At 41.4% G+C, this 21,228-nt stretch overlaps 1 protein-coding gene across 1 annotated transcript; it reads left to right on the top strand.

The window, feature by feature from the left end:
- The first annotated feature begins 13,892 nt into the window (after window positions 1-13,892).
- On the top strand, window positions 13,893-19,638 carry LOC143519749 (uncharacterized). The gene is made up of 9 exons (XM_077013498.1): window positions 13,893-14,608; window positions 14,761-15,079; window positions 15,174-15,329; window positions 15,622-15,714; window positions 16,260-16,373; window positions 16,510-16,602; window positions 16,981-17,030; window positions 18,071-18,179; window positions 18,931-19,638. Exons 1-9 carry the CDS (start codon window positions 13,893-13,895, stop codon window positions 19,258-19,260), a joined length of 1,980 nt encoding a protein of 659 aa, XP_076869613.1. The 3' UTR covers window positions 19,261-19,638.
- The last annotated feature ends 1,590 nt before the right edge of the window (window positions 19,639-21,228 follow it).

Raw genomic sequence — 21,228 nt, 5'->3', positions numbered from 1 at the left:
GGAGAATAATAAAAACAATCCTAGATTCCTTTTTAATACTATTTCTAAACTTACAAAAAATCAAGCAGACGCAGAACCTCAGATTCCAGTAAACCTCACTAGTAATGTATTTATAGATTTCTTTGATAAAATAGAGAATATTAGACAAAATTTAAAACCTTTTATTAGCAATTCAACTGGTATGTCATCTGGTTTGGTTGATATTGATTTAAATTACATACTGGGAGAAAAGCTTGATGCTTTTTCATCCACTCCCACAATCAGAATTAGTGAAAATAATTTTTTCCTTAAATTGTACTACCTGCACACTAGACTCAGTTCCCTCAAAGGTATTAAAAGAGGTATTACCAGCTGTGACTGAACCTCTTCTAACTATAGTTAACTCATCCATTACAATAGGTCACATGCCCAAATCATGTAAATTAGCAGTTATTAAACCTCTGATCAAGAAAACAAATCTTGATCTGACTGTGCTATCTAATTATAGACCCATTTCGAACACATCATTTATATCCAAGATCATAGAAAAGCCGTTGCCCAGCAATTATGCCTATATCTGCATAGGAATCACATATTTGAAAAGTTCCAATCTGGTTTTAGGCCCCATCACAGTACTGAAACAGCACTAGTCAAAGTAACAAATGATCTCCTCCTTGCTTCAGATCAAGGCTATGTATCTCTGTTAGTGCTTCTTAATCTTAGTGCAGATTTCGACACAATTGATCATAGGATCTTGCTAAAGCGGTTAGAACGCTGGGTTGGAGTCTCAGGCACAGCCCTTTCATGGTTTTACTCTTACTTAACTAATCGCTATCAGTTTGTAGAGCTAAATAATATTCCATCCAAAGTACAAAAGTGAAAATAAACTTCCTCCAACTTAATGAGGACAAAACAGAAGTTCTCCTCCTGGGCCCTAGGCCTCAAGACAAAAAATTCCAGATCTACTGGTTAATCTCGCAGACTACCCCATTACACCTGGCACAGTAGCCAAAAACCTAGGCGTCATACTTGACTCCGACCTATCAATTGATAAATACATAGATAATACTACTAGGATAGCTTTTCTACATCTCCGCAACATTGCCAAGTTAAGAAATGCATTATCACAGGATGATGCAGAAAAATTGGTGCACGCCTTTGTTAGCTCCAGATTAGGCTACTGTGACTCATTACTGTCAGGATGTTCAAATAGGAATCTAAATAAATTTCAATTAGTTCAAAATGCCACAGCCAGAGTTCTGACCAGAACTAGAACATTTCAGCATATCAGACTAGTCCTATTAGCCCTGCATTGGCTCTCAGTTAAATTCCGTATTGATTTTAAAATTATTTTATTAACTTATAAAGCACTGCACGGGCTTGCTCCTGAATACCTCCAGGAACTTATTTCTTATTATGAACCCCCACGTCCACTAAGATCACAGGGTGCTGGTCTTTTATTAGTTCCAAAAATGTATATGTCCATATACAGAGCTAATTTTCCGTTTTATTTTCTCCAAATAGCTGCCCGCCTACTTGAGGAACAATGAGATGAAGAGAGACAAGTGACCCGTCTTGTGTACCTACTGCCACCTACTGCCTAACCGGATATGCCTACACCAAGATGGACATTATTTCTTGCATCTTTTTATTCTTTCTGTCTAAATTGTTGTCATTGGCATGGTGAACGGCATCGGCCAGAGGAGGATCGGTTCCCCCCTGAGTCTTGGTTCCTCTGAAGGTTTCTTCCTCATGCCCTTAGGGAGTTTTTCCCTTGCCACTGTCACCCTTGGCTTGCTCACTGGGGGCTAGGACTCGGCACTTGTAAAGCTGCTTTGTGACAACAGCTGTTGTAAAAAGCGCTATATAAATAAAATTTGATTGATTGATTGATCATATTCAAGGACTTCCTGCCGATAGATCAGTATTTCGGTATAGTCAGGGTCAAAGTTCTACCGCCCAGAGGCTTGTGGGCGCCTGTTCTGCCCTACAGAGTAAACGGCAAGCTGACCTTCCCTCTCTGTAGAATCTGTGTGCTACAACAGTTACTGGAGTGTGAGCATAGCGACGACGAAAGAGCCCTGACGGGTACTTGGTGTTGTGTATGTCTTAACACTACAAAGAAAACACCACAAAGTGAGTCTGTAACCTTTTTAGCGTCTTGCTTTACTGAACAGCCCTTTTTGCACCCATTACAATGAACACACACACACACATATCCATACACCATAGGACACACAGGCAACACTGGGATGTATCAATCCGCAGAGAAAAACAGGTCCAAAACACTACACTTCCTCCACCTGTAGACAAACACATAAGGTATCACCTAAGCAATATCTACGTTCAAGAAAACACGTTCAATGGTTTTATGACGTGAACATTACAACGTCACTGCCAGGGACCTCTGGAGATGAAGAAGTATCATCCTTTGGTGGTGAGTCCAGTATCTGATCCACGTGACGCCTCCATATCTGCTCACCGACATCAATTGTGTATGACAGTGGTCCTGTCTGTGTGACTATCTTGCCAGGGGTCCATTTGTCAGTTTTGTAGTTGCGTGCCAGGACCTCCTGTCCTATCCAGAAGTCTCTTGGTCCATTGCAAGGGAGATGGCTGAACTGCCTATTCTGCACATCTCTCCGCAGATCGGGCTTCAGCAGATCAATGCGAGATTTGAGGTCTCTCTTCAGCATAAGCATGGCAGGTGTTTTGGTTGTGGTGGAGTGTGGAGAGTTTCTGTAAACGAAAAGTAAATTGTCCACCTTGTGCTGGAGGGAAATGTTGTCACTTTCCATAGCTTTAATCGACTTCTTGAATGTCTGTACAAATCTTTCGGCTAAGCCGTTTGTTGCTGGGTGATAAGGGGCTGAAGTAAAATGTTTGATACCGTTTTCCTTCATAAACAGTTTAAAAACCTCTGAGGTGAACTGTGGGCCATTATCGCTAACAATATGTTCTGGCAAACCATTTCTGGCAAAGATGGTTCTGAGAGTACCTATTGTCTTTTCAGACGTTGTTGATTTCATCCTAGTAACTTCTGGCCACTTAGAATTAGCATCAACAACGATCAAGAACATTGTGTTCATGACTGGTCCAGCAAAATCAACATGCACCCATTGCCACGGTGATGACGGCCACTCCCAAGGGTGAAGCGGTGCTTGGGGAGGTGCGTTTTGGACTTTTGATCTCACCTGGCTGAGAACTCAGGAAACGTGAGATCACCATGTGTTGGCCATCCACGCACTGTTAGTTCATATACCTTAGACAGTGTTGGATCATTTCTGGTCTGTCTCTGTATTTCAGCATTAGTCACAGGCAGTTGATCAATCACTGTTGCCTGAAACACCTCCGCTGGGTCTGGAGAGATATTCCCCCCTGCTGTTGTCAACAATGGCAGGCGTGACAATCCATCCGTGTTACTGTGCTGTTTCGTTCGCCTAAATTCAATGTCATATGAATGAGCACCCAAGAAAAGTGCCCAACGCTGTAAACGGGTCGCGGACATCATTGGAATTCCCTTTCGAGGACTAAAGATAGATACGAGTGGCTGGTGGTCTATAATAAGTGTAAACTGTTGGCCATAGAGGTAATGATGAAACTTTTTAATGCCCCACACAAGACTAAGGGCCTCTCGGTCGATCTGTGCATAATTTTGTTCTGCCTTAGTCAGAGACCTAGAGGCAAAAGCTATGGGGCGCTCACTTCCATCCTTCACTATATGTGACAGAACGCAACCGATTCCATAAGGGCTAGCGTCACAGGCCAGCCTAATGGGCCGTGTCAGATCATAGTGAGTAAGAAGGTTGTCAGAAGTTACCAGTCTTTTTGTTTCCTGGAATGCTCCATCACATTCGTCAGTCCACTTCCATTTAGTCCCGGATTGCAGCAACATATGTAGCGGATGCAGCGTCATGGCTAAGTTTGGAAGAAATTTGTGATAATTCACAAGACCTAGATATGACCTAAGCTGTGACACGGTCTCTGGTCTTGGAGCATGCAGTATGGCTTCAACTTTCTCCAGTGACTTATGCAAACCCCGTTTATCATTTATGTGTCCACAGTAGGAGATTTCATCTTTGAAGAACTCACATTTACTTTTCGTCGCACGAAGGCCATACTCATTCAGCCTGGTAAGGACTTTGCTGAGGTTCTCCAGATTTTCATCATCATTCTGTCCTGTCACGATGATATCATCAAGGTAACAGTAGCTGGGTTTCCATCCAAACCTTTCGAAAAAATAATGCGCAATTTCCAAGTTTCGGCAGGAAAAAAAAAAGAATTAAGCCTTGTTTCCATTCATTACAGTTATGCGAATAAACTGTAGATCACGTGAGAGGACGCCAAACAATAGTGGTTTTTACATCCATCTGGCAGTTACGCATTTTTGCACGTTGAGGTTTTGAAACATTTTTTTCTTTTTCTTTTCTATACATGGAGAAGTTAAATTCAATTTTTGCTCTGTTTTTGTATGCATTTGCCATCTTTACATCGCAATCATGTACAGAACCACATGACTTGAGGCATGATACGTCATCGTTTATGCGAAAAACCCTTTTCCATCCAGTTTTTGCGATATTTGGGGCTTTTTTTGAATTTTGGACTTTTTCCATCCAGCTTTTTTCATGCGCATTTTCAAAATGCGCAAAAACTCGGTGGATGGAAAACCCTCTATTGTGTACCTGGTATATCCTGAAGAAGAGTCCATTGCCCTTTTCCTGATTGCAGGGGCTGATGTGACACCAAACACAAGCCTATTATACTGAAACAATCCCTTGTGAGTATTTATGGTTAGGAATTGCCTGTTTGCTTCCTCCACCTCCATCTGTAGATAGGCTTGGGTCAAGTCAATCTTAGAGAACTTCTCCCCCACATGCTAGGGATGCAAAGATGTCCTCAACACGGGGCAGTGGGTACTGCACAGTACGGAGCACCGGGTTGATGCTCACCCTAAAATCTCCACATATACGGATACTATCAGTGCTCTCCTTTTTCGTCACTGGGACAATTGGTGTAGCCCACTCACTCCAGTCTACTTTCGTCAATATCCCGGATTCCACCAGACTCCGAAGTTCTGCCTCCACCAGGGCTCTCAAGTCTCACGCATTGAGCGTGTGACACACGCATTTGACCGTCTTCACACACCACACCTCCGATTTCACACGGCGAGAAAAAAATCTAGTTTATTTACCTCCGATCCATATCTATGTTGCCCTCCACTGGCGATCGATCGCGATATACAACGTATACAACCCCCCCGCTCAACAATTAACGTTCGCCACCCCCCCGTCAACAACTCTCACACTCTGGCATGAATCCAAAACTTGAGAGCCCTGGCCTCCACCCTTGGACGAAGTGCATATGGCGCCGGGCGAGCCTTGTGGAATTTGGGACACACATTATTGACCAGTTCAATTCTGGCCTTTATCCCCTTAAGTGTGCCAATTCCTTTTGCAAACACTTTCTCATGAGTGTCGATTAGCTGCAACAGCGTAGATGGAGCATTAGAAGAACTACTAATATCTTATGATGTCAGCCGTAAGGCTTTAAATAATGTGATAAAAAAGCGAATTATTTCTAATCATTTCGAGTATATGTATAAATATTTAACTTAAGTTTAACGTGCTGAGAAATATTGAAATGGACCTTGAAAATGACATACGCGTGCTTTAAACCAGTCGTTTTAATGCCTGTTCGGTTTTCATAAGCCCCGGAAGTTTAAAACGTTCGCCCCCCGTCAACAAATCACGTTCGCCACCCCCGTCTACAAATTACGTTCGCCACTCTCCCGGTCAACAAATTACCTTCGCCATCCGTTCGTGGGGCGTGGAATGTCACCTTCTTCTGAGGTGGGGAATGATAGAAAAAGTTTGAGAACCACTGAGTTAGGGTATGTTCAGTTAGTATGAGCTGTGGGTGTGTTCTTCAGAGTCATGATAGAAGCAGAAACACAAATGCTTCTATCAAATGCATCTAACACAAATCTAGATAGATAGATAGATTTTTATTTTCAGTTAGGGCTATGTTCAGTTAGTATGAGCTGTAGGGGTGACCTGCAATAGACTATACCCCATAGTTGACTATGAACGTCATAGTCGAATGTACCATTCTAACTGCATGGGGGTGCCCAAGGATACAGCTAAGCATTAGTTGTTACATGAAATGTCTTTGTTTTCGTTATATATAGCCTTTTGTCAAATAAAATAATCCTAATTTCTGTTAATAAATATTTTTAAATGATGTTTGCGCATTAACAATAGGCATCTTCCTTACTACACATCCTTACTCCCTTTTGGGCGTGTGTATACGTAGTCCACGTGCTTTGTCTGCGTCAGTGGATATCCATGGTTGGGGTTATGTCGTGTGATTAATAAGTCTCACCCGTGACTTGTCTCGTAATCACGTGGGGCTAATGTGGTTTGTCTATTTAATGTGCGCTCGCGCAGTGTCCTGTGCTCTTCGTTGTCTAAGTCTGCACGTTGTGTGCCGTGTTTGTTACTTGTGCGCTTATTGCGCAATATCTGTACTTAAAATAAAAGTGAGGTCTGTGACAACAAGGACTCTGTGTCTCGTCCGTCTGCCGCCGCCCAGCGTCACAGTTTCATTAAAAAATAAATAAGTAAATAAATAAAAGCTGAATAAAGCCAACCTACCGTGTTTATTCATTTATCTAAGTGTTTTAGGTTTTTACTTTGAAGAGGAAAAAAGTCCTGAATGAGAACGGGATCCCGTTTAAGGTGCTCTAAATAAAAAAAAATAAAAATAAACCAGATTAGACTATTAGTCGACTAAAGGGAAAAGCTGACGAATCAGATTCGACTATGAAAATCCTTAGTTGAATACACCCCTAATGAGCTGTGGGTGTGTTCTTCAGAGTCATGATAGAAGCGGAAACACAAATTAGGTATGATGACAAAATTTTCAAACAGCCCCAAGCTTAAAAAGAATCACATATCTAGACAGAGCTGAAATATACCTTTAAAATGATAGCTGGATTTTGAAAATTGGTTGAGAATTGATAGTTATGATATTTATAATATCATGTATCACATTAAAATATAATACATTAATTACAATAGATGTCATGTGACTGAAATTCACATAATCTAATTCTAATTAATCATAATTAATAATTAATCATAATCTAATTTGAAGTGATGTTAACTATATTACCATTTAATGCACGGAGCTCCTGTTGTTGCTTACCAAGCACCACTCCTTGGTGAGCGAGAATCTCCAGGGGGGAAGCTCCCTCGCCTTTGGCTGCTCCAGGCTGCACATTCTGTGACGCCAGGGGCGTCGGGACAGAGGCAGCCGGGGGCGTCGGGACAGAGGCAGCCGGGGGCGTCGGGACAGAGGCAGCCGGAGGCACAGGTTGCAGCGAAGGGAGTTTATTCTCCATGTAAATGGCAATGAAAACAGACAACAAAAAACAGGCAATAAGCAAAACAAAGGACGTATGTAGCTTGCAAACGAACATCGAGGGAGGTCCAGTGTGGCTTCCAGCGGGGCAATGTGCAGCACTGGACCAAACGACCTGCGGGCTTAAAAAAGAGAAACATAATCGTGCACAGGTGTTAATACTCAGGAGAACGGGATGGTGGGAGTGGTTGCATGCTCGGGGTGTGTGCTGGGATCGGCTGCTGGCTGGGACATGCGCCCTCCAGTGGCGACTCGGCCCCCTCACCGTGACACCAAGCACCATAAATTAATAGGAAAGAGTAGCATATTTATTGGACCATTGGATGTTAAATTAAACACATAACCTTTGAAACTACAACATTTTTGGTTTATCTTAACATGATATTGTTTATTTTTATGGTATATAGTTGTTGTCTGTGAATATTATCACATGAAATGAAAGCATAGATCTTTGAACTGTGACGCGTGGAATGAGGAGACAAGCACCACGACGGTCACGGTGAACATGGAACGTTTATTGGACTCTGACGTGAAAGCTCCGGGTGGAGCGCGAGCAGAACACAACCACACTCACGCTGACACAAAACTTTAGACAAAGACAAGCACAAGACACTGCGCGAACACACATTAAATAGGTGATTAATACGTACCCTCGTGATCTCGAGACAAGGCACAGGTGATACTACGAACATGCTCACAGACAACCCACACCCACGGAAATCCATACATGGACATAACAACACGCAGACAACGTAGCGGCACGCCCACAGGGAAGGGTCCGGGACTGTAACCGTAACATGAACACACTAACTATAGACTTTTATATATGGTTAAAGCTATATAATTTTACATTATTTTTCTGTATTTAAAAAGCAGAATCCAATGATTTTAATGTTGAAATCTCATTGATAAGCAGTACATTGTAAGAGTTTGTGGGTTGATCAACCAACATTTAACACTGTAAATTATCCACTGTAAGTTTATAGGATATGAACATATATTGACAGATTACCTCTGTTGACACATTTTTATAAGATTTAAATGACAGTAAATTATGTTAATTTGAATATATATTTTTGTTATTTTACTTTAAAAGATCTGTAAGTAACCTAATTATGCTGTTATTTTAACATTCTAGCTGTGTTTTCTTACAACGAAAATTTGTAATTTTACTCAAATTTGGCTGTGAAAATACAAAGAATAAATACAGGGACAATCTGTAATTTTACAGTAATTCATTGTTGAATTATGTGTGGTATTTTACTGTAATTTTATGGTAACTGTTTGGCAACTTTTGCTGCCGGACATGTTACCGTTTTTTTACATCTTTTTTTTTTTTTACAGTGTAGCAGTAAGTTATGCTCAGAAACACTGTTTAGGGTGCTTACACGGCCAGCAAACGCTGTTTTGAACGCCTAAATGCAAGACTTACTACTTGCTTGGAAATGCATGTGTAACATTGCAAACATGATAAAACAGCTTGTTAAAACACTGTTTCCAAACAAAATATGAGTTTTCAATTCATTCTTCAAAAGTTGCACTATAGCACTAAGTTATGCTCAGAAACACTGTTTAAGTCTCAACTCAACTTTATTTATATAGCACTTTATAACCAGCCAAGGCCGTGCCAAAGTGCTGTACATAGGAATACAATCAAATTAAAAGAACATAGCACAAGGTATGTAACCACCCGTGAATATAAGATGTTAAGAAATAATACAGTATAAAAACTAGATAAACATAAAAACCTTTTAACTAGGCACACACATACAGGCGCAAGCAGGCCTTCCTATAGCATTCACAATGACACTTCCCTAGCCATACCCACCCATATCTCAGTGACTAACACATGCTCATACAAACTGATATTTGGCTTCTTTTTTGTCTCTCTCTCACACAAAGAAACAGACACACACACCTTTATACCTATATGTATGTATAGTTTCTATGTATACTTATGTATGTATGTATGTATTAGTATATGTTGTCATAGTTTGAGTACATACACTACCACACACACACACACACACACACACACACACACACACACTTCTACCTAAATGTATGTATAGTTTGTAAGCATATCTATAGTATATGTATAGTATATGTCAGTCATGCCAGTGATGTCAGTCCAGTCATGCCTGTCATATCAGTCCAGTCATGTCAGTTATATCAGTCATGTCAGTCATGCCAGTCATGTAAGTCATGTCATGCCAATCATTTCAGTCCAGTCATATCAGTCATGTCAGTCCAGTCATGTTAGTCATATAAGTCATGTCAGTCAAATCATTCCTGTCATGCCAGTTATGTCAGTCATATCAGTCATGTTACTTTTGTTCGTCATGCCAGTGATGTCATTCCAGTCATGCCAGTCATATCAGTTATGTCAGTCATGGCAGTCATGTAATGCCAGGCTTTGCAGACTACATTCATACTTTGAATACACGGGCAGTCATGTTAGGTGTGCAAGAAGTGAATTAACAAAGCATAGTCTCTGGCTCCCTCAATCTCTCTCTGTCGGTAATATACAGGCCCAATCATGTATAGACACATGCACGCCTTCTTATATTGTTCACATAGATGCAGCCCTAGCCAGATGTGCTATTTCTGCCTCTCCCTTTCTGACACAAGCAGATGTCATCACACACTATCTGTAGAGTACACACTGGCCAAACCCAAACAGCTTCTAAAGGACCTTTTGGGCTTCCTTTTGCCTATTGAGGCCAAAGTGCCTATTCGTGTGTGAACCCGCCAATCGCCGCTTGCGGCTATATTTATTATTAAATTTTTGTGTCGTGTTTATGTGGTAACAATGTAAAAATGAGTTTTATTGATATAGATGTATCTTTGTTTGATTTAGAGGGGAGATAAGACTGTCCACTGGAGTGTGTCCTTCCGTTAAAGAGGCCGTCTGTAATTTTTTGAATGAACAGTCCACTACTGTTGTCTTTCTTTTTTTCCTGAAGTACTTGTTAATTTTATAGTTGTTAATTTAAGTATCCAAATCAAACAAAGTTAATGCTGTTTCCTTTTGGGATCAGTCGGGAAATAAAAGCCCCACATTAATTTTAACACATCCACCAGCCCTTTTTGGTACCAGGAGTGGGGTTTCCAGTTTGATTTGTTGTTTTTTTTATTGCCATTGCCAGGTGTGAGCCACACATCGACTCTAAAAGACAAGGCCAAGAGACATCTATAGACTTCGAGAGACTGTGTGACTCCAAAAGAGACTTCACAAAATGTCAGACAATGAGGAAAGGCTGGGCATGTCAATGCCTGGAACCAGCCAAGCAGATGGGCATTCTGCTACACCTCCATATGAGAGTGGTAATAGTGGTAATCAGCTAATACAGTTGCAGTCACAAATTATTGAACTAAATAATTACATGTAAAAAACATGACGCTGTAATGTCAAGCATTGCTTCATTAGGTGATGTACAAACTAGATCCATTGTGTATGTGCCCAGGGAGAAACTGATTGTGCCATTTAGTGGTGACCCAGGTAATGATGCTCACTCTGTAGATGAATTTATTGAAGAGGTTAAGCGAGCTATCAGTCTAAGGGATCTAAGAGAACATGAACAAAATTTAAATTTAAATAAAAATTTAAATTAAATTACGTATGCATGGACAATCCGTTAAACCCAGTGACCTGCTTTCATATTTGTGTGAGGCATTTAGAGAGAAACGCACCACACCACAGTTGTTGCATGCATTCTATGCACAGCGTCAGTTAGATGGAGAAGATCTGAGAGATTACTTACATGCACTACAGGTGTAGTTGCTGACCTACAGCTCTCGATCCGGGATCCAGTGGCGCAAAAAGGGGGCATGCAGCGTATGCGACGCATAGGGGCGCTGCACTAGAGGGGGCGCCAAATCGATGAGATATAATACTTAATTTGTGTCCATCTTACGTTTGCCACCCCCCGTCAAAAACTTTCGTTCGGGGGGCGCCGATAGTATGTTTGCATACACCTCAGAAAGTAAGTAATTGCACCCCTGCCGGGATCAGTTTATTGAAGGCGTGCGTGATTCCACCCTCGAGCTCCGTCGACTCATCAGAGAGAAGCCACAGATCAGTCTTTTTGACTTACGTGAAGAAGCCATCATGTGGAGCCTAGAGGACCGACCTAGAGGTTCAAATGTGGCAAGAAGTAAGCATCTGGTAGGCGAGAGCCCTGGCAGACCTACAGAGAATGTTCAGTCCCCCAGCAACCCAGAAAATGATTTAGACACAACACTCCAGGAAGTTGTCAAAATAATAGCTCAACAAGGCAAAGCCATTGGAGAATTAACAAGTGCTGTACGTAAACTGACCACCCATAAAGCGAAGCCAAATGCAGTGAATTTGAGTAATAAGCCAAAAGTCATACCCAGATACACAGAAGATGGCCAGCCCATCTGCCTCAGATGTGAGGGTGTAGGACACATGGCCAGACATTGCCCCGCATGCAGAGCCCCCAGTCAGTCTAACACTCAGCCTGTTTCTGCTGTGCAGGGAAACAAGGGCTCTCGGTTGCTATGAGCCAAGCAATGCGAGGTAAATCTAGAGGCTCACCTCAGACATTAACAAAAGAGCGTTTTTTTCAAAATGCAGTAGGAAAATGCCCTATAGTAGACATACACATTGACAATGTCCCCCTGAAGTGCCTTTTTGCCTCAGGAAGCAATGTGAGTACCTTAAAAGAAAGCTTTTTCAGAGACCACCTCCATGGAGAAGACAAAGACATGCACTGTACATCTAAATGGCTTAAAATCACAGCTGCTAACAAGCTCCCATTGCCCTACCTACACTCACAGAAATGATTAATGGCAGAGTTAAGTTTTATGCATTTACATCTATTTGATTTTATTTAAAAACTCATATTTTTTATATTTATGCCTTAAAATTAATTATATCTACATAATCTAATCAATTCTAAAATATATTGAATGTAATAGGTAATTTATACCTAAACAGTTTAAATAATTACAGTTGTAAAACAAACAAGATTCTGTTATATAAAATTTATGTGACTGGTTTTCATTGAAGTTATGAGAAATAAAATGTACTGCTTTCCCGCGGGTCTCCAGCAGTCAGGTTCATTTGGGTAGCAGTCATCCATGCGACGATAAGCAATCCGAGACATCCTATGTTTTATTACTTTCAAATGTGTCCTAATCATGCAGTTTATATCACATCACATCAATATAAATGTATTTGTATAGTTCTTGATTATTTTAAGCAGTTTTATCTTTTATCTAGAGTGTGTGTGTGTGGATGTATGTATGTTGCTGGACTAGACAATACCAGCACATGCTAGCATCACAGGTAAGCGACATAGCTAGATAGGTAATACAGTTTGATACTGGATTAAATTAACCCATTGCAATTGGTTTTCATGCCGGTTAAAATTACTAGTTATATCAGTTGCAAAGCAAGCCGGAAAGCATTCTCTTTGTCCACAACATTTAGCATATTCATTTTGTAATAAGTTAGGTGCTGTCTGCTTATTTAAATGTGAACTTGAGAACTTGGTAGGTGCAAACTCATTACATTTTAATGCAATTCTGTGGTGTGAATCCAAAAAATGGCATTTCCGTGTTTCATTCAATTAAAACATTTATTTCTTCGGGGGGTCAATGTGCTTCGCAAACTTAGTCATGAGTACAAATCACTTTGTTGGAGTGTTTTACAGACGCGCGCGTAAGTTTGCGCCTTTTTTCGTGATGCCGCTTTCCTGCTCGTTAAACGTGAATTTGAACCTGAATTTGCAGAGATTCTACAAATGTGTATAGTAGGAGATGAGTTGAGCTTCATAGTTCGTTTATATTTTGCATGGTATCAAGATCATTTCAGGGCCTTTCAGTTGACAGTGTCACCAGATAGAAAGGTTGCCCTTGTTCAGTTTGAGGAGCTAAAAGACTGCTACCCACTTGTGGCCTACACAGTCGGATCCAGACGTATGGTGACCCTGAAGAGACACATCGTCATCAAAGGTATGTTTTTCATATGCTACAGTGCTGTGAAAATTCTTCTGTAATGGAGAGTTGGTGGGTAGGATAGAAGAAAGTGGAGGGTTGACTCTTCACTAGTGACCTTTTTTGGCTTCCACTTTTTGCCTAACTTCTCTCCCATCCTGCTCACTCTCCAAGTTTCCTCTAGCCTTCTCACTACTAACCTCTCTTACCCTCCTCCCAGCTGTTCTAGTCTCCTCTCAACTGACCACTTATTTTGCCATTCTCACTCGACTTTTCTCTTTACAAACCATTCTATTACCCACCTTGCTCTAGTATTCGTCTCCCTACAAGCCACCTCTCTCATAAATTCTTCTGTTAACCTTCTCTCCTTTCTCCTACTCCATCCTCTCTCTACCAGCTGTTCTCCCTTTATTAATATTCTGTATTTATTAACTCATCAGTTATAGGCTAATACTGCCTCCTGTTTCTGCTTGGGTGGTTAAGTATTTAAACCACTTTGGGTCTCTACCTTAGATTAGCAAAGCAAGATGGCAGGACGAGTAACTTTCAGAGTCCTCTTTGGAGGTGAAGATGACGCAAGAAAACTCATCATTGAATCTGGAATACCAAACACTGTGGAGGAATTCGCTCTTCAAATAAAGACTTTCTTCCAAGTAACTGAGCCATTCAGACTTCAGTACAGAGACAGAGAAATGGATGATCAGTTCATGAACCTCTCATCAGCTTCAGAACTTGAAGATAAAGCTACTGTGAAAGTTGTGTTCATGCCTTCTGACACAGCTAGCTCTAATCCACTCACAAGAGATACCAGCCCCACAACCCCTGGTACTCCTTCCAGTGTCAGCTCATCATCACATGGAGTAAATGATTCAGACTCCTACAGCAGCAATGACACCATCATCTTGTCATCACCCGGGACCCGGTCCTGTTCTTGGCCCAAAGTCTTTGTTGTTCCTCGTTTCTCATACTGTGCCGAGATGATACTTCACTCTGGAAATAATGAGTTCAATGCACATGGAAGTTTGCTGTCTCTTACCCCAAAAACACGTTCTGATATTCTTGAGGGCCTAGCTGAAGAAATAATGAAGTATACAGCATATCCAAAGGATGAGCAACTAGAAGAAGTGGCCAAGGCCCTGATACAGTCCCACCCATGTCTACTGGAGAAAGGCACTCGCAGTGGCTACTGTGGTTGGAAGCACTACTTGAAAATAAAGATGATGAACTTCAGATCAAAGCTCAGGTATGTTTTAGTTAATGGGCTCTATTTTGTTCCCATCTGAAGCACCAAGTATTTTGCTATGCAACATTTGTGCCGGTGCAAGATATTACATGTCAGTCCAACAGATTCTTAGATTCATTTAATGTACAAATAAAATTTATTTTTCTTCTCAGCCGAGCTGGACATCCTGAGGTTGCAGTCAACTCTCTGAAGAATAAACAGAAAGGCCAAGAGAAGCCAGCGGCCAACATCAAGAAGCCTAGGAAGGCAGAAGTAAATTTCTGTCCAAACATACCCAGAGGTGAAACAAGAGAGAATATGGAGGCAGAACGTGTGGCTCTACTGACAGAGGTAAAAAAGAAGAAAAAGGATGAAGCTGAGATCAAGAAGATGATGCAGCATACCTTCTCGCTCAGGAGGCAGGAGGTTCTCCAGGAGCCTGCGATTCCAGAGTTCCATAACAGATGGCCAGCACTCTTTGATGTCAGTGAGGTAAGTGTGAATCTGAAGTGTAGTGACTTGGTCTGTCAATGATCTTCTTTACGAACTGTTAACATTTGTACCCTGTCTGTGTTGTCTTTTACAGATCAACTTGGAGTTTATACGACTGACAACTGTACCTCTGACCTCCAAATTCCTTGGAGAACTGGACCGTCTGACAGACAATTTTATCAAGCTTTTCAATGCCAAAGGTGGAGCAGCAGGAAGAAAGATCACCACCATAATGGCCCAAATGGATAATGTATGGTTTTTTTTGTTTGTTTGTTTTTTGGGGGGGCTATTATGATAAGCATATGGTTATACGCTGTGTATGAAAGCACATATGTTAAATGTTTCAAAGGTTTTTATAGCACTTTCAAAATTACTGTTTACTAAATGGGCTTAGACCTTTGAGAGCTTGAGTGGGGTAAAACAAGGTGATGGGGTGGTCAACTAGGGAAGTGTCAGTGACTTTGTTAGCCTCAGCACCTGTGTTTTATTGAGTCTCTTTACACTGACAAGTATGAATCATATGTGTTTGTTTGTTTTCCCAGAATGAAGACATCAATGTGAGGCGTGATTGTGTGCTCAGCTGTCTGAGCATCTACCTGAATGAAGACCTGGGCACACTGGTAAAAGAATACGTGGTATGTCAGCCTACTGTCTTTTGTGCCAGATGTAATTTCCATCCAGATGTGCCTGATAACGTGCCGTTCATGAGAATGGGATAGACATGAGAACACATTGACCTTGACCACCAATAGTTTATCTGTTACGGTGACAGCTCCGGACCCTTCCCTGTGGGCGTGCCGCTACGTTGTCTGCGTGTCGTTATGTCCATGTATGTAGTTCCGTGTGTGTGGGTTGTTTGTGAGCGTGTTCGTAGTCGCACCTGTGCCTTGTCTCGAGATCATGAGGGTCTGTGTTCACCACCTATAAAATGTGCGTTCGCACAGTGTCTTGTGCTCGTCTTTGTCTAAAGTTTCGTGCCAGTGTGAGTGTATGTGTGTTGTGCCCATGCTCCGCTCGGAGCTTACACGTCGAAGTCTGTCAATAAACGTTCAGTGTTGCACCGTCTTCACTCGTCGTGCCTCCTCCCTCGAGTGTGACATTATCATTAAGTTCAATGGGTTATTTGTTTAGAATGAGAAATTCCCGAAAGGAAAGTGGTGGTAGTGTTGTCGCTTTGTAGGAAGTAAATCCACTTGGTCCAGAGGAACCCGAGGATACAGTGGGGCGGGTTGGGGCACCTAAATCGAAACGCCTTCACTATGCAAAAGATGACAATTCTCACCAAAACAACAAGGTGAGGACACAGGCACTTCATATTTCTTATGAGCCAGCAGCATGATTTGGAAGTGTTAAGTAAGAAATGCCTTTCAAATAAGCTGGATTCTAATGTTTGTGTGTGTGTGTGTGTGTGTGGTGGGGGGGATCACTAGGATGCATGTTGTGGACTATCTGCCTATGAACTCCAGCGCCTTGAGAACATCACACAGAAGGAAGCCTTCTTGTCGTCTTTGAACATATGGCAAGTACGTGGACATGTTAACTGAAACTATAACCAATACAAGCCTGATTAGCTATTGTCCATTTCACACTGTCTCTCTCTCATACTTTGTCTTCATCTACTCTCCTCTCAGTCTCTCTTCTCTCCATCCTGCTCTTTTCACTGTTGTCCCCTACTGTCTCTGTATCTTTCTCTCATACTCACTCCTCTCCCACCAGTGTAACTTTAAACAATTTTGCATGGGATTAAAAAAAAAAAATTGGTCTGAATTGGTTATTCTCAATTTTTTTCCTTCTACAATGTAATTTATAAATATGTCATTCCTGTCTTCCTTGTAGTATGTTTAGCATTGCTGTTCATGGAGAGAAACAATGGGATAATTAGTGTTTTTCTCTGTGAAAAGGCAGCTGAGGATCTGAGGCAGTCAGTAAAGCCAAAGCCAGATGTCAAGAGGTAAGTCATAAAGCAGTGTAGTTGGAGCATGAATTATTTTTACTCTTGGGGCTGAATATTGACTAGAAGGGGGGTGTTTCCAACAGTGGAGGAGTAAAGGGAGAGACAAGGGAAGGTTAGGGAAAGGTTGGTTCTTTCTCTTCTTTATCGTCCTCCCTCCAACCTTCGTGCTCACAACTTAATTCATTGAGCGCATTAGTGTTGTCCTAACTAGATATTTAGACATAATACTGCTGTAATACTGCGAAGTCGTGGTCAGAAGTGAACTTCGGTATAGCCAGTGTGTTTTTTATTTAAAATAATTAACACCCTTGAGCCAGTGTGGCTTTGGACATAGATAATGGCGTGCCATTTGCTGTGATGGATAATTAAAGTCTAACTCTTATTTATGCATAGAAATGTAAATCAACAATATAATCTGTAGCGTCTTTATGCGGATAAACGAGGTGAGTCGGAATTCGGCACAATACCGGCTAAAAGCCGAATCTGTCACACGTGAAATGCTACAGGCACCGTTCAGAAACTGATCATTTCAGTTAAATGTAATCAGTTCAGTAGATATATGCGGCTATTAGCCCGGTGTGGCTTATAAATTTTCCATTTTTAAAAAACTTTGTAGGTGCGGCTTATATTGAGGTGCGCTCTATAGTCCAGAAAGTATGGTAATCACTTAAACTAATAGTATATGCAGGAAATAAAGGTCTTCCTGTCAGGAAGTAGTGGAGCTTGTTCATCAAGTCTATTATTCCAGTGATGAGAGTAGGAAGGAGAATAAACCTTACACCTACAAGAGCTTAGGAGGGTGAAGAGGTGAGTAGAGAAGGAAGACGGTAGAAGAGAGGGTGAGGTGGTTGGAGAAGTTTGCCTCCTTTTCTTGAATTCGTTTTCCCTGCACCAAAGAACAGTTTCTTATTTGGCACTTGCAGCTGCTGGCTACGTATTTACATCGCTGATCTTTGAATAAAGGGGGGTTCCTGGTTCTGTATTGTTAGATGTATTTTTAGTTGGTGTTTTGTTAACTGCATTTTGTTTTCTGGCAGGTCAAAGGCGTTATTGGGAAAAGAGCAGGCTCTGCAGTCTCCCCGGAAATCCCTGCGTCTTAAAAAAGCACAAGGCCTTACCCTCGGTGGTGGATCAACCCTTAAACACGTGAGAACAAGACTACTACTGTAAAGGATAATTGTCAGAGTTTTTAATTGTTGTCATCTTGATTGAAAAGTTCACAATTTGAGAGAAGTCTGTATATAATCTCATGTTAACAAAAACACAAAATGCATCCTTATGACTTTTCCTTTTTTTTCCCAGGCTTTTAGGAGGTGATCAAAGGTCGTTGTTAGAAACAGCACATGACCTGTCCTGAACTTTTGATTCACCTGCTACTCATTTCCCCACCCATTTCACGACTATTTAACCATCCACGTCACACTTCCGGGTTGCGAAGTATTGTTGCCATGCCACATACCGAGCGTTCTATTCAAGCGATTGTCTCTCCATGTTCTTACCTCTGCTCTCCTAGACCTCATCCTCTGCTTAGCCCTACTGTACTTTCTGGCCTCTGTCTTCCCGGCGTGACCCTGGACCGTCCTGACCTCGTTCGTAGCACCCCTGTGCTTTGTTCTCTGAGTAGAGTTTCACATCTGTTTAAGTGCTGTATACTCACTCTATAATAAAAGCTGTGATTCTCCGCATTTGGATCCTTGCCTGCCTGGTCAATACATTACAGTCTTAAGGTCATTGTTGCCTTGATCATGCATCCATCTCATTCTCATGAACGCATATATACAGTGCTTTAAAGAAATCTCTTCAAATTAACATTCAATTGGCCTAAGGATGAGCTGCTTAGATTTTGGTGGTCCAGGTTAGGGTCACACAGCTCATCATCCTGTTCTTTCTGTTCCAGGACATTGAATCCAGAGAGGCTAAGGCAGAGGTTGCCGAGAAGACCATGGGCATCTACACTGTTCGAGCAGAGGGTCATGGTCCTGATGGTCCAGGCAATGGACGCTTTACTGATGTTTGTGTTGTGCTGGAAGGCGTGGAAGTTCTCCACAACCTGCCGAGTGTCAGCCATGCGTGTATGATGCTATATGGGCTGATCTATGCAATCAACTTAAGTTACCCTAAAAGCATGAAGCATACATTTGAGGTTTACCAGAAAATCCTTATGGATCTGGACTCAGACAAGCTTTCCCCGAAAGTACTGGCACTAAAAATAAAATTGCTCCGGTGATTTGACTGGCAGTATTGTTAATGTTCTTAAAAAAAAGACAAATCAGGTAGGGGTTAAGTCAGAGGATCTTGTGTTTTAAATGATTCCTTATTTCTTGAAGGGTGTATCAGGGAAATACCTGTTTTGTCTTGTTTTCTTTTAGTGTTTCTGAAGTGTGTTAGCTGGCAGTGTTGTAGTGCTTGTATTCTTCATTTGTTTGTGTGTGTGTGTGTGTGTGTGTGTGTGTGGTGGGGGGGATCACTAGAATGTATTCTTCATTTCAATTTGTCTTCATTGTTTCCCTAATTATGTATCTGGTTGTCTTAAAAAAAATTTACATCTGAAGCAACTTTTCTGTAGATTGTTTAATGTGAAGTTCTAAAGTTAATAAAGCTGTTGAATCAACAAGGTGGTCTGATTGTTCTTATGCATCATTAAGATTGTACTAAATGGAAAAAAATTGCATAAATTTGATGCATTTTGATTAATTTGGTTTATTACATAATCATAAATGACATGTAATTCAAAGAAATAAATGTCATTTATTTTGTATAGGTATCCTGATAATTATGCAATTCAAACAATATACTTTATGTATTTGAAATAAATACACATATTATTATTCATTTAATTTAATTATACTTTAATAATAGTAAATACATAAACCTGAGGATTATGCATTTGAAATAAATAGGCTTTATTACACTAATGAATATGTATCATGTAAGGTTTATTTGATAGGTTTGTGTTAAAATTATCTAAAAAAAGTAAATGGGAATTTGTCATGTAATAAAATTACATAAATCTTTAGAGTTAGGGTTAAATATTTCTGTGAGTGTAGGTTATGTAGAACTCGATATTGAAGTCATGGGAATAACCATTCCAGAATGTGGATTTTTGATAACAACAGATGACAGCACCATAGACAACAAAGAACTTGATTCATCCCCACCTGGTATTATTGGAATGAACATTGCTAAACGATGTAAAGAGCTGATACTAGCAGAGTTTGATGCAGCTTTAGGAGGAGAGCTGGATTCATATTGGAGAGAGGCCTTTCAGCATGTACAGGAAACAGAAATGGTAGCAAAGACAGCCATGGCACGTGTGGCGCAAAAAGATAAATGTCACCTGCCTGCTCGATCAGTCTCCACAGTTTACCTTAGGGGCCCTAAGAGACATTGTAATCACCCCTCCACTCTGGCATTAGAACCAGGCAACACCCCACTGCCTGGTGGAGTGATTGTTGTGCCCACTGTAATTTCTGCCAATAGTCACAATTTTCCAGTCCAAGTAATCAACTTCTCACAAGATGAAGTCTGGCTCCCAGTTAAAGCCAAGTTAGGTGTTCTTACTCCCTGTCAGTGCTTAGAAAGTGACCCTTATGAAGTTCAGTTCCAGCGCATAGCAGCTAACCATGAGGAAGTTACTGTTAATCAGATGGGCAGTAAAGGGCCCAACAGAGACCAACAGACCCTGTTTGATCGGCTACATCTAGGGGGCACTCCAGAGCAGCAAGAAGAAGGGGCAGTCATGGCCAGGGGCAGTCATGGCCTAGTGGTAGGGAACTGGTCTTGTGACCGGAGGGTCAATTCCCAGACCTGAGGCCATGACTGAGGTGCCCTTGAGCAAAGCACCTAACCCCAACTGCTCCCCGGGCTAGGGCTAGGGCTGCCCACCGCTCTGGGCATGTGTGATCCACAGCCCCCTAGTAATCACTAGTGTGTGTGTGTGTGTGTGTGTGTGTGTGTGTGTGTGTGTGTGTGTTCTAACTGCACAGATGGGTTAAGAAAGGGTGTGATTCAGGAGAGTGCCAGCTCTTATGCTTCGCCAATTGTCCTAGTCCGAAAACCTGATGGCAGTCTAAGACTATGTGTAGATTACAGAAAGCTGAATTCAAAGACAAAACGTGATGCATTTACACTGCCACGCATAGATGAAAGTCTTGATGCTCTGTGCAATGCGAAGTTCTTGTCCAGTATTGACCTT

Source organism: Brachyhypopomus gauderio, chromosome 7 (genome assembly GCF_052324685.1).
Source record: "Brachyhypopomus gauderio isolate BG-103 chromosome 7, BGAUD_0.2, whole genome shotgun sequence".
Taxonomy (NCBI): Eukaryota; Metazoa; Chordata; class Actinopteri; order Gymnotiformes; family Hypopomidae; genus Brachyhypopomus; species Brachyhypopomus gauderio.
This window is presented reverse-complemented; position numbering and strand designations above follow the sequence as displayed.